This window comes from Parasteatoda tepidariorum, chromosome 6 (genome assembly GCF_043381705.1).
Source record: "Parasteatoda tepidariorum isolate YZ-2023 chromosome 6, CAS_Ptep_4.0, whole genome shotgun sequence".
In the NCBI taxonomy this organism is placed as follows: domain Eukaryota; kingdom Metazoa; phylum Arthropoda; class Arachnida; order Araneae; family Theridiidae; genus Parasteatoda; species Parasteatoda tepidariorum.
Window position 1 is genome coordinate 37,522,009 of NC_092209.1, and position 13,169 is coordinate 37,535,177.

The 13,169-nt window shown below is 33.3% G+C and overlaps 1 protein-coding gene across 3 annotated transcripts in view; it reads left to right on the forward strand.

Annotated features, from left to right (window-relative positions):
• LOC107446968 (glutamate receptor ionotropic, NMDA 2B) overlaps positions 1 to 8,769 on the forward strand; it is a 114,099-nt gene extending 105,330 nt beyond the window's left edge. For all 3 annotated transcript variants that reach the window (XM_016061759.3, XM_071182232.1, XM_071182233.1), the window contains 4 exons: positions 315 to 496; positions 2,131 to 2,366; positions 5,129 to 5,301; positions 8,480 to 8,769. In XM_016061759.3, coding sequence (XP_015917245.1) covers positions 315 to 496; positions 2,131 to 2,366; positions 5,129 to 5,301; positions 8,480 to 8,636 — 748 coding nt within the window. In that variant the 3' untranslated portion in view covers positions 8,637 to 8,769. The remainder of the gene's footprint in view (positions 1 to 314; positions 497 to 2,130; positions 2,367 to 5,128; positions 5,302 to 8,479) is intronic.
• Positions 8,770 to 13,169: the final 4,400 nt, after the last annotated feature.

The window sequence follows — 13,169 nt, forward strand, 5'->3', positions numbered from 1 at the left end:
ATCAAACGCAACTAGTGGTGATATATATATATACCCTCTTCTCTAACTCTACTCTCTAAGCAATGCCACACGTTTGATATTGACGCTAGTGATTTGATACTTTACATTACTATGACGACCTTACAATGACCGTTAGGGATCGAAAAATCACAACTGAATTGATTCTTCGTTTTGATCAGATAGATATAAAGTCAGTTAAAAGTTTAATTATGGCATGATTTAGTTACTTAACTTTGAAATTCTTTGTAAATTATAGACATTTTATTTATTTTTTTAAAAAAACAACTAATTACTGAATAATTGATTTTCTGTAGGGAATTGGATGCATTTATTTATGATGCTACCGTACTGGAGTACTTAGTCGGCCAGGATAATGAATGCCGTCTTCTAACTGTTGGGTCTTGGTACGCCATGACTGGATATGGATTTGCTATGCCAAAGGAATCCAAATATCTTCAAGTATTTAACAAAAAAATGATAGAATATAGAGAAAATGGTAAGAATGAACTTCAGTTTTTAGAGTTTTTATATTATATTCCAAAGAATTTTCAACATTCTTTTAAGAATTTTTTAAGTACGACATTGTCAAATAAGCCAGTAAATTAAATATTTAAAATTGTATAGATCTTGAATTTCGTACCACTCAGAACAATTGGTGGCTTATTTGCAATCCAGTGACCTTTAACGACTCATTCTTTTTTTTTATTTGTATTTTGTTGACATTATAATGCAAGCTTTTATTTCTTTTAAAATTTGTTACCTAAACAAATAAAAGTCAAGAATTAAGTTTCCTTTTCATTTAAGAAAATGCCAAACAGGAAAGCGGGTTGTTAAACGCCGCTTGATTGGAACATCACTGCCGCATGTGGTCACAAGTTACTCCAGCAAGATGATCTAATTATAGTCTTTATAAATAGAATAAGCGTTATAAGGTTACGCAATTTCCCCGCATTTTCCCTTTCATGGTATCTAGAAATCTCGCTTTTTTCCCACGTGAGAGTACGCTATTATTATATTAATATTAGAATAATATACAGTTATTCGTTATATATTATTAACTACCATATGAACAAAAAGAGTAGCGTTGCAGCCTGTCACATCGTTACCAAAGCGACGAAGGGTAAAAATGTGACCTTGAGACACTAATTTTAATTACAAGGAGTACAACAAATGTATAAAGATAGCAAAATAACATCATTTTTTGAGTTGATGGAAACTTGATGAATAACTAGATGTGTTTAAATGAAACTGCTTTGCAAGACTGTTGCCCTTCTCTTGTCAACCTTCAAGTGAGATGAAGCTTGTAAAAGTTCTTTTTAAAAGGCAAGTTGTTCAGCGAAAAAGCTCACATCGCGTTTTCTAAGTAACAGTCACCATTTCATTACTTCTTTTACACTTTTTTGTCACTATCACTGTAATCTTTAACTTTCAATAATCTGTGTCTATACTATTTATTTAAAAATACTGTTTTAAAATCTCAGTAATCCACGAGATATCGTCGAAAGATTGAAATCTTTTAAAGCTTATGTATAATCTTTTAAAGCTTTTGTAGCCATACTGAGATAAAATATAGTGCAAACTTTCTGTAGCCGACCGGCCTGTGTAGGGGGCAGGGAACTGTCCTTGTATCAGAAAGGTCCTGGGTTCGAATCCCGGGCAAGGCATGTATGTTTCTTTCTCTCTGTGTGTGTTCTATATCCTTTCTCCTTTGTGTGTGAATGTGACCCGCCCTATAAACGGGTTTTGGTTGTGCGAATGGCGTGGCAGAAGTCGAATTCCTGGCCATAGATGGCGCCACTGAAAAACAGGACCAATCGCACCCCTACTGCCTAACGACAAAATAAAATACGACAAAAAAAAATATGTAATCTTAGCCAGGTGTCAAATTGAATTGACCATATGATCGTGAAAATTAACTCATCTGTCTGTGTTGTACTATAATAAAGTGCAACAGAATCGGAAACACTGTTCGATTTGGTACTCAATCAAGGTATCAGAACATTCGAACGATATTGTCATTTAAATTTTTGATTTGATTTAGCCGTGAAGATATTTTTTCTAAGATCATTCTGTATATTCAAAAACAGTGACTATATTTTTCAAATAATTTCTCTTGTGTTTATAAAACAGGGGACATCGAACGTTTGCAACGATTTTGGCTACAAGGAGTTTGTAAACCGCAAAACCAGAAACGTAATGCCAGCAACCCTCTAGATATCAACCAATTTATGAGTGCCTTTTTGCTTCTTGGATGCGGAGTGCTTTTTACACTTTTTCTGCTTGGATTGGAGCATGTTTATTTCTTTTATGTAAGGAAACACATCTCCAAAAAAGACAATGGCGGATGCTGTACACTTGTTAGCCTCGTAAGTTTTCTTTCTTCTTTCTGTTGCCCACAGGCACCCACTAATCGTTTTGCATGTGCACCACGAGGATAAAAAAAATTTCAGTTGTCAATAAAATGCTATTTAAAACTAAAAAATGAAAATATAAACTCACCTTGAAAAAATAGACAGTGCCCACTAAAATGTGCTTGCTGGAAAGTACGAATACGTTAAAGATCCCTTTAATAAGGCTTTTAAGCAAAATCTCTGACTTCAGACTAAGTAACGTTTTTTAGGAAATAATAGGCTATTTTTATAACCATTCTGAGATAGAAAAAAATCGCATTGGGGAACAAAGTTTTTGTTACATTTATACAGATACTTGATCTTGCCTGATTAGGGACTGGGGATTTCAAATATAAAATTAGTTTTGCTCCTAAATCTAAAGATTTTTCAAATGACATTTTAAATTTGTTTTTTGTCAAAGTGTACAAATTGAAAACTGTTATGCATAACAGGGAGTTGTTGTGGTAAACTTCTAGAGGAGTTTGGATGCATCATCAGGATTAAAATTGCACAGGACCACATACCCGGAAATGTTATCAAACGCAACTAGTGGTGCTCCCTTATTATGATCTGCTCAGAGGCACATGAAGAAACAGTTCTTAATGGGAAAGCTCCCCTATTGAAGTATGACGACATTTCCGGGCATGTGATTTAATCCAGATGATGTGTTTAAGCACCCCTACAAGTTTATCCCAATATTTGCGGGACCCCCTGTTATATATATCGTTTTTTTAATCTTGTACATTTCGTCAAAAAATAGACTAAAAATGTCATATAAAAAAGTTTAGCTTGAAGAGGGAAACTAAATGCAAAATTTGAAATCGGCGACATAAAAATTTCCAAAATCCGCTAAAATATCTCACGCAACAGGGAAAAAAATTGTTCCCCGGTGTTTTGTGTTTTACCCTGTATTATACTTTTGTCCAGATTTAACCAATGACTTCTGTACAAATTAGAAAAATGACGCCAAATGTCAATATTAAAAAAAACCTGAGGTTTGTAAAAGTGGTGTTTTTGATAGGTTTTGTTTTTAAATATTTAAAATTTACTCGTGCAATTCATTGTTTGGTTTCAAAAAACAAAAATACTCGTAACGGTTGGGTTGAAAAACTAGGAAAATTAAACATATTCAAAAAATGTTAATGTTAAACTACTTTTTAATTTTAAAACAATTATGAAAGAGGACTGTAACTTTACTAGTGTCCATACTGCTGCCTACAAGAATAATGCAATGAAAACGAATAATCAGTTCAAGTACTACACACACTACATGATTATTCAACATTATTATACCACAAATTAGTTACATGTCTGACTTACCTCAGAGCAAATTAATTCGCCTATCCAACGTCACTCTTGAAAGAACTGAGTCTTGTAATGGATCAGATAAAATCCAATGTTGTCACGATGTTGATTGATATGGCGGAGATCATATAGTTCGACAATGTTAATAAGAACTTCAAGAAATTTGCAAAGAATCTGCACTGTAGAGCAGTCGAAAGATGATGGGTATGAGTCTTTAACGAGGAAAACCAAAAAGTAGCAGACATGCTTCGGCTTGTTCGCATGATAATTAAGTTTGAGAAAAGGTCTAACCTTTTACAGATTTGATTTATTCAAACTTTCACACCTTCTAAATTATTATTTTTTTTAAAAAAAAAAGTGTTTCAGTATGTAGTAATAAAACATTATTTTTGTTTTATGCAATTTTTGGAAGAATCCAATTTCTATTAAATATCTAATTTAATTTTTTTTTCAATTAATATTCATATTTTCAAAATTTTTATTGAGATGTTTCTATTAAAGGCTTAATTTCACTCTTTTTGAGTCCCGCAGTGGACTGATCGTTAAGACACGGTTCCCAGCAGATCACCGAAGTCAAGCATCACTGGCTACGGTCAGTGTGCGGGTGGGTGACCACTTGGATCAGTCTGCGTAGGGACCGAGGGTGTGCGGTATTGGTCCTCGTTAAACTGTGCTACCGTAAAGTGCTCGACTTCGCGCTCAGGTCGTCGGGCTACCGAAGCGGGGGTGCCATCCCCTCCGCAGAGGATCAGAATTGTGATGGCATGTCTTCGGATCATCCTCCGGGATGTTCGCCAATAGCCCATTGTGCAGCTCTAGTGCGACGTAAATTAACAACAATAACATTCACCCTTTTTGATACATAAGACATTTTTCATTGAAATCATGTAAATTGTAGTCACTTTTTGAATCATTATGTCGAATCGAAATATTCTTACATCTTCTGAAGCGTTTGCAAGGTGCATAGTTTAAATTCGAGTATTTACATGACAATCGTTTAATGAAATAATGCGATGAGGCATTTTATTTTTAAATAATACCATGATTCTAGAAGCGTTTTCTGAGACTGTAGTCATTAAAGATAATACCATTGCTTAACATACAATATGATGACGGAGGTAAACTATTCTCATTGTGTACTATGTGTTTACGTTATAAGGAATTCATAAATAACTAATGAGTGTTCGTTGAAAATCATGAACCATTAAAGATAATACCATTGTTTAATATACAATATGACGACAGTAAACTATTCTCATTGTGTACCATGTGTTTACGTTTTAAGCAATTCAAAGGAAACTAATGAATGTTTGTTGAAAATCATTAACTATGGAAGTATTCGCATTATAAGTTTTATATATGCAAAAATGTAGCTGATAGTCCTATTTATCCAAAAAAGAATTTTACAGACATTTTATATTTTTATCTTACAGAGCATGGGCAAGTCCTTGAGCTTTCGTGGAGCTGTATACGAGGCTCAGGACCTGATCAAGCACCATAGATGCAAAGATCCGGTCTGTGACACTCAGCTTTGGAAAGTGAAACATGAATTAGACATGGCAAGAATCAGGATTCGCAAGCTCGAAAGTTTTATTCTTACATTGCAGTAAGATCTCATTTTAGAATTCATAGCGATCCTTTTTTGAAAACATCCGCTCTCAGCAATATTTTAGTGGGGTAATATTTTGCATTGGGCTTTAATCTTGTAATTGGAACCTACCTTTGGAAAACAGTGATTTCTAAAGTCATATGCAAAGTACTTTAAAAACATCATTTGTTTGATTGAAATCAGCTTAAATATTCTACAGCCCGCGTGAAATCGTATAGCACTTCAAACATAAATTGAACAAATTCTAAAATCTCAAAATTCATAAATAAAACAAATTCTAAAAATTAGGAGAATCGGTCAAAAACTCGCAGTTTATAAATTGCAGTTAATACTCAAATTGTTCTTTTCTTTGGTTTTTAACGTTTTTAGTAAAAAATTTGTCGTTGCAAATCATGATGTTGATAATGATAATAATAATTTATCATTGACGAAAATATGAATGAAAAGAAAGAAAATCTGAAAATCATTCGTTCAAAATTTCGCTTTACATAAAAATAAAAAAAATTTTGTCCTTTGTGTGTGAATGAGTAAACGGGCTGTGGTTGTGTGAATGGCGTGGGAGAAGTCGAATTCCTGGCCATAGATGGCGCCACTGAAAAACAAGGACAATCACACCCCCACTGCCTAAACAGGCATACGACAAAAAAAAATATTTACGAAATATTTTTTTTTACTATCCAAAAAAAAGTATCTTAGATGAAACTTTAGTTTTAGTTTACAATTTACCTACTTATTGCAATTTTGTACATATTGATCAGTGTCGACATGCATGAAAATACCTAATATTTTCTTCTTTTATAGTTTTGACATCTCTGTATACAAATACATGTGAAATTAAATAAAATCAATGTTAACTGAAGTGGCAAAGCTGCTCTAAAATTGGCTAAATCATATTTTAAACTATTGAAATCAGAAATTTCTAAATTAACTCGAAGGGAAATTGCTTTTAATAACGTTAGATTAAAAAACAAGTGCTAATAATTGCCCTGGACTTCGCCACTAAGCATGATAATTTTGAATCTCATACGATTCCTGTAAATATAAAATTTCCCAGTGGGATTTTCATCTTTACGTTAATCTATGCGTTTAATTTTCTAGATGCAAATAATAATAATAATAGTAATAATTAACGTAAACAAAATAATACGTGGCATGAAATGTTTAAAATCATGTGCATTTAAAGATGATCTATGATACAAATAGGTTTCATGTTTTTTTTAAAAGCTCCTTTGATTTTCGCGCAAAATTAGCATCATGTAAACATAAATGCTAAAACGAGATTTTCATTAAAAAAGTGCACAAATGGAGATGATTATCCAATGAAATTGTAATTCCCATTTCAACTAAAGCAGAAACCTAACAGACAAGATGCGTAAATACCAAAAGGATATTTGCTTAAATAAAAGATTCCATGGCGAAATTGTCACGCGAAATTAAGACATATATCTGCTAGAAAACATCAGCATGCAAATCAGAAAAAGAGATTGCTTCAAAGATGAACCATACGAGTATTTTTTCGCTCATTTTTGTTTCGAAACCGTCATTAAATTTGTGTACAGGGTGTTTCATATTCCCGGCCCATTAAGATTAATTCTTGTCAAAATTGATATCTATGCACGCTATGGGTTGTAAAGTAATATTTAAGACAGGAAGAAAAAATCGACCGAAACTCGAATTACTAAAGAAGTAAATAAGGCTAAAAGACAATTTGTTTGTCTAATGCATCTTGGAAGTATTTTTAAGAATCATTTTTCAACTTCTTCCTTTTTTTTCTGCAATCAATCGGGTTTAGATGTTTTTAGACTTTTTCTCCCCAGAATTGCTTTGTAATTATTCATATTTTTCCTCAATCAAATATGAATATGCTACAATTAAAATGTTACTTTTTTACTTCGTGTTTGACGGAAATTTTAAATTATATATATTTGGAGTTCGACCCAATTTGGAGTTCACGACTACCAATGTTCAACTCCGTAGCCTTGAGATTTTGAACCAAATCCAGAAGGCAAGGGCACCACTCGCTCAGGTATTGGACAATTTTTGCTTTCGTGGAGGATTTTTTGGTGGAATAAACCAGCATTTGCTTTACATGGAGGGGAAAGCCACGAAAACGTTCCACGATTAGCCTGACGGCAAGCGGACTCTAACCTATGATCCATCTACCAGTAGGTAGCACCAGTGAGTGCTACCTAACACATTTTATTTTATTTTAAAACTGTCGTGAAACAGCCAACCCAATTTTGAGTTTGCAACTACCAATGTTAAACTCCGTTTCCCAATCCAAAAGACAAGGGAGACTTCGTTCTTCGTAAATTTGTCTAACCATGGAAACCTCTCACGGTTAGCTTTTCAATAAGTGGAGTCTAACCCATGATCCGTCTACCATTGAGGATAATTTACGCCAGCACATTAGTTGGTGCTAGCCGAGTGCAGAATTCATATCAACCAATCATCGCTCGGATTCGCACCGGTGTCACCTCATTGGAAGGAGAGAGCTATATCCTCTGAGCCACCACATCTAAAAACGTATATTTTTTTTATGACCATCGTTGAACAGCCAATCCAATTTTGAGTTTATGGCTACCAATGTTCATCTTCGTTGGCTTATAATTTTGAACCTAATCCAGAAGACAAGAAAATTCCTGGCCAAAGTATCGGAAGAAATTTACCTTCATTGAGGTCTTTTTATGGAACTAACCCTAATTTGCCTTACATGGAGAAGGAAACCATTAAAACCTCTCACGGCTGGCCTAACGGATTCGAGCCCGGTTCGCCACATTGTAAAGTGAACGCTTTATCCCCTGAGCTACCGCGGCTTTAAAAATATATATTTACCGATTCAGTGATACACTATTTTAGGAAATGAACTAAAAGTATTCTACGTTTTTAAACTCTGACTATTCTTCTTTGCCGACTGTTACGAAACCTGTTACGTTACCTGTCCGTAAATCTTATGAGTAAAGAAATGTCCGATCAAGCTAGTTTATGAGTAAAGAAATGTCCGGTCAAGCACTTCCTCCGCAGATTATGTGACCGGACTAATATCTGTTCATAACCTTGCATCATTTAAAGGTGGATATTGTGGATTCACTCTGTATTATAGACTTCCGTCATTCTATTTATTTTATTTTTATCATTCTATAAGCTTATGTAACATTTCCATGTAATATTATAGAGGAAACAACGCAATTCCCGCCATCAATCAAGCTAGAGACCTCACAAGGAATCACGTGATAACGAACGAGCCAATCAAGAATGCATTAGCGATTTTATCTAAAGAGCCCATTACTCAATCATACACCGAGATAGCAGAAATTGAGACTGTATTATGATTCTTTATAATTATATATAATATTTGTTCCTGAGAAAAATTGTGTGGGTAAATTTACCTTTTAACCTCTCACTTGTTATGGCATGCATGTATATAATTCTATGGATAATAAAAGTATACATTATTTACTCTCATCCTTTTGGAAGTAATAAACTTCAGTTTTTACTGAATCTTTTAGTTTGTACTCATTATAATTTTTAAAGACAGTGTTCAGGGCTTTTTTATTATTATATCTTAACTATCTCTTTTTTAATATTAAGGTTTTTCCTAGTCACATTGATCATTCCAAAGAATGTTACGTAATCACCACCCTTAATCTATATTTTAAGTTTCTATGTTGTTGTTGTTGTTCCTTATCCTCCATTGTCTGACGGAGTCAGACAAGATCCAATAGGTTGTTGACCCTCAAAAAGCCGATGACAAGAAGTGGAGTAGCGTATAAGTCCTCCTTGGAAAGGCCCAAGCAGTCAAGGATATGTTCGGCAGAGGCCTGCTGGGCTTCACATTTGGAGCAGACTGCATAAGTCTTTCTTCCTTCGAAGTATGAGAGACTATTCGTGTGTCCACTTGCCAATCTGGCTGCTGTTTGAAACGCTCTATCACCTTTATGAACAAGTGCAGAGCCCGGTTCCTTGGCCGCATACCAGTTATGAGAGGGGGGATCCTCCACTTTTTTGATAGATGGCTTTTGATTTTGTACTGATTCTCTGAGTAGGTAAGGACTGAGGACGAAGGTGTTGAATGACTACAGCCCTCCTTGGCCCAACGATCCGCCTGCTCATTGCCAAGTCTCTATGTAGAAATTGATCTTGAATGACATAGAGACTTGCTCATTGCCAAGTCTCTATGTCATTCAAGTCTCTATGTAGAAATTGAAAATAATAAAATAAAAAAAATCGTAAAAGATCATAGATTGTTATTAAATAAAAAAGTATATAAACTAATCATTGATTTTGAGTAAAGGAGGAATTAAATTCAACAAAAATCAGTTTACTTTTTCGATGGAACTAAAACGTGTCTTCATTTCAATAAATAACATATTTCCGAGTCATCAGATTAATCCGATTCATTGATTTTGAGTAAAAGAGGAATTAAATTCAACAAAAATCAGTTTACTTTTTCGATGGAACTAAAACGTGTCTTCATTTCAATAAATAACATATTTCCGATTCATCAGACAAATAAACAGGTTTTCGATTATTTTATCACAATTTTTTATTTATTTTTATTTATTGTGTCATTTTATCTTTTTATTTGCTTTAATAATGATCTGTTTAGAATACTTTATTTTAATTATCTTATTTTCCTTTAATTATTATACTTATTATTTTAAATAATTTTCTTTGAACTATTTTAACTTAGCGACTTATTTGAGTTATTTTGATCAACTGATGAGTTATCAGATTTTGATTACTTTCAATCATATATTAATTTTTGATTCACAATCAGTACATTTTTCGATTTATCATTTTATTTTTTTTAAAATTCATTGTAATGCAACTCCATACTTAAAAAATTGTGCAAAATGTCGTCTTAGTATTTTTCAGAGATGTTGTTATTGATCACAATGTTTTGCAAACCTTCCAAAACAGGAAAAAAATAAATTTTTTTCAAATTTCTAAAACAAGTTTTGTCGTTTCAAAAAATTAAGCCTTTGAAATTTCTCTTACAATCCATAAATTCAAATTAAAGGCTCTTAAATTTAATCATTTGTAAAGTAAGTTTGAGAGTTAAATGTTTGAGTGCTTTTTATTTAAACTCAATAATGCTCTTCTTGGTAAGTATCGAGCCATCAAGCAACTTCCCTAAATTGTTCCAGAATAATCGCAAAGAAATAAAAAATAATGTCTTTAATTTAAATAAGGTTTAATTCGAAACTTTTTACCTCCCTTCAAACACCTTTGTGATCAGCAGAAAATTCATTTTATAATCTTATTTCACTATATAAGTAAATGGAAAGTATTGAGTAAGATAATTTCGCAATCCTTAATGCATAGTCATTGCATTAAAATGGTTAAATCGAAAGTGAAAAAGCAACAACACACGCTTTAGCACTTACCGCATTTTCCCTGATATATAATAAACGAAAGCAGTAACTGGAAAACTCAAAATAAGTCAATCAAGAGGAATTTCCGTTTCTCGCAATCCATTAACCTCAATCAACATAAAATTTCCTGAAATGTTTGAATTCCTAATACCGGGAAATATTTGCTTATTGGGAATAAATCTAAATTTTATTCATACATTGAAGACGCTTATTTCATTGATTTTAAATCTTAATTTGCATTTTATAAAATAAATTTTTTGGTTCATTTATTTTCGGCTTCTACTTTTCTTTGTCGATTATTTGATGCATCATCAGAAAGTTCTCGGAAATCTCAGAGGCTTGCCTATTGGCACAATTGAAACGCAATACGGTCCGACTTTGTTGAAGTTATATTAAGGGAGTAAATTGTATCGTCCTTTCAAATTGCGCAATAGTATCGCGTAATCAAGTTCTGGAAGCTCACCTCTATATGGTTCACTTGTATTATATTAAAGCAGGGAACCATTTAATTATTTACCTAAGTGTGCTTCCGACAACTTAGATTTCTCCTTTGTCAGAAGAAAATAAGGCAATTGCAAACACCCTCCCATGCTTACGCAACAAAGTGGTAATCATCGTCTCTTGTTTTTCGCTTTAAATTAAACTTTTACTGTTATAATATAACTGAGGGATTAAATATAAATACAGTAGATTTATCCGAGCCACGATTATCCGAGTTTCCGCTTTAACCGAGAAATTTCAAGGATTTTTTTCTATTTTATTTTTTAACTTTAAAACTACTGTCGAAAAAAAATTGGAATTTCATCTTCCAAGCACTCAGAAAACGAAATTCAACAACTTGATCCGATGAAATGATAGTTAATATCGTCAATAATACAAATGAATTTAGCGAGGATGATGAAGACAATGTCGATGAAAATTAACATTTTAAAATCCCTCATGCCTAAAACCTATCGAAAGTGCTATTGAATAAATAGAACGACAAGAAGAGACGACACCAGCTTTTCCGTTATCTCTAAATAATGGTGAAAGATTGCTGCAGAAAAGTCCCAAAGTAATATAAAATAAAAAACGATTAAGGACTTCTTTCATCAAAAATTCTTTAATCCTCCTAAAGTATGCTCGCTAGGTGTTTTTAAGTAAACTTTTTAATTGTAATATCAATTGTACGTGGTGCATAAATTTTGTATTTGTTAAATATATTACATTTATACCTACTCTTTTTCTTTCCTTTTCATAATCTTCGCTTTAACCGAGTTTCTTCGGTTATCCAGTTGTAGTAGTAGTCCATTTACGTCGCACTAGAGCTGCACAATGGGTTATTGGCGCCTGTCTGGAAAACATCCCTGAGGATGATCCGAAGACATGCCATCACAATTTTGATCCTCTGCAGAGAGGATGGTACCCCCACTTCGGTAGCCCGACGACCTGCACGCAAAGTCGAGCACTTTACTGTAGAACAGTTTAACGAGAACCAAAACCGCACACCCTCGGTCCCTACACAGACTGATCCAAGTTGTCACCCACCCACACACTGACCGCAGACAGTGATGCTTGACTTCGGTGATCTGCTGGGAACCGTGTAACGATCAGTCCACTGCGGGACTTTCGGTTATCCAAGTTAGTCGGGCTCCATATTAACTCGTGAAATCGGGACTCTACTGTACCATATGCTGTAACTTTGCTTAAAACAAAATTAAAAATTCAATTGATTTTATAAAAAATTTGAATAAAATATTCTCCAGGAAATTCTCTACCTTCTGTGGTCTACACAATTGAACTCTAAAGCTCTTTGAAGACATTATTTTTTCAATACTTTCCTTTTTCAAATTTATCTTATATTGAAAATTTAAAAATTTAAAAATTTTACAAGTGTAGCACAGTTACATTTTCTTTTGCATTTAAAAAAATTTTCTTTTTGTTTTTGCTTTTTATGTAAACATTGCTTATACTTCTTTTCCTTTCTTTGTAAGCAAAAATGAAGAAAATCACAGAACCCTTCGCCCCCTAGGTGCTGTCGTAGTATGTAAATGTCCCCTTGAAGCATATTCGAACGCTTGCTTTTCAACACACTCTAAAGTGTCTCGCAGTGCATATTTTTCATAAAATCTACTCAGACGAAGTTTTTACCGATACTTTCATATTTCTTTCTGTTGATATATAGTCAGTGCTTTTTTACCACCTTTTATTTACATACATTGTATCAAAAAAATTCTCGGAATATGTTTCTCAAATCAAGCGGAGAACATTGTATACAGCTCATGAATACAACTTTTTAGATTTTTATTACATGGGCAGATAAGATGTTTTCATTAATGAACAAGAATTACGAAAACTACGAAAACGGACAAAAATTTTCTTGCTTAGTAACATATTGATTTATTTCATTTATTTATTGGTACACATACTTATGCAGGCTTGTGTACTCAATTTCCTAAGTATAGCTCATATTCCTATGTTAAGTAGAAAAACAGACAGCACTATTTC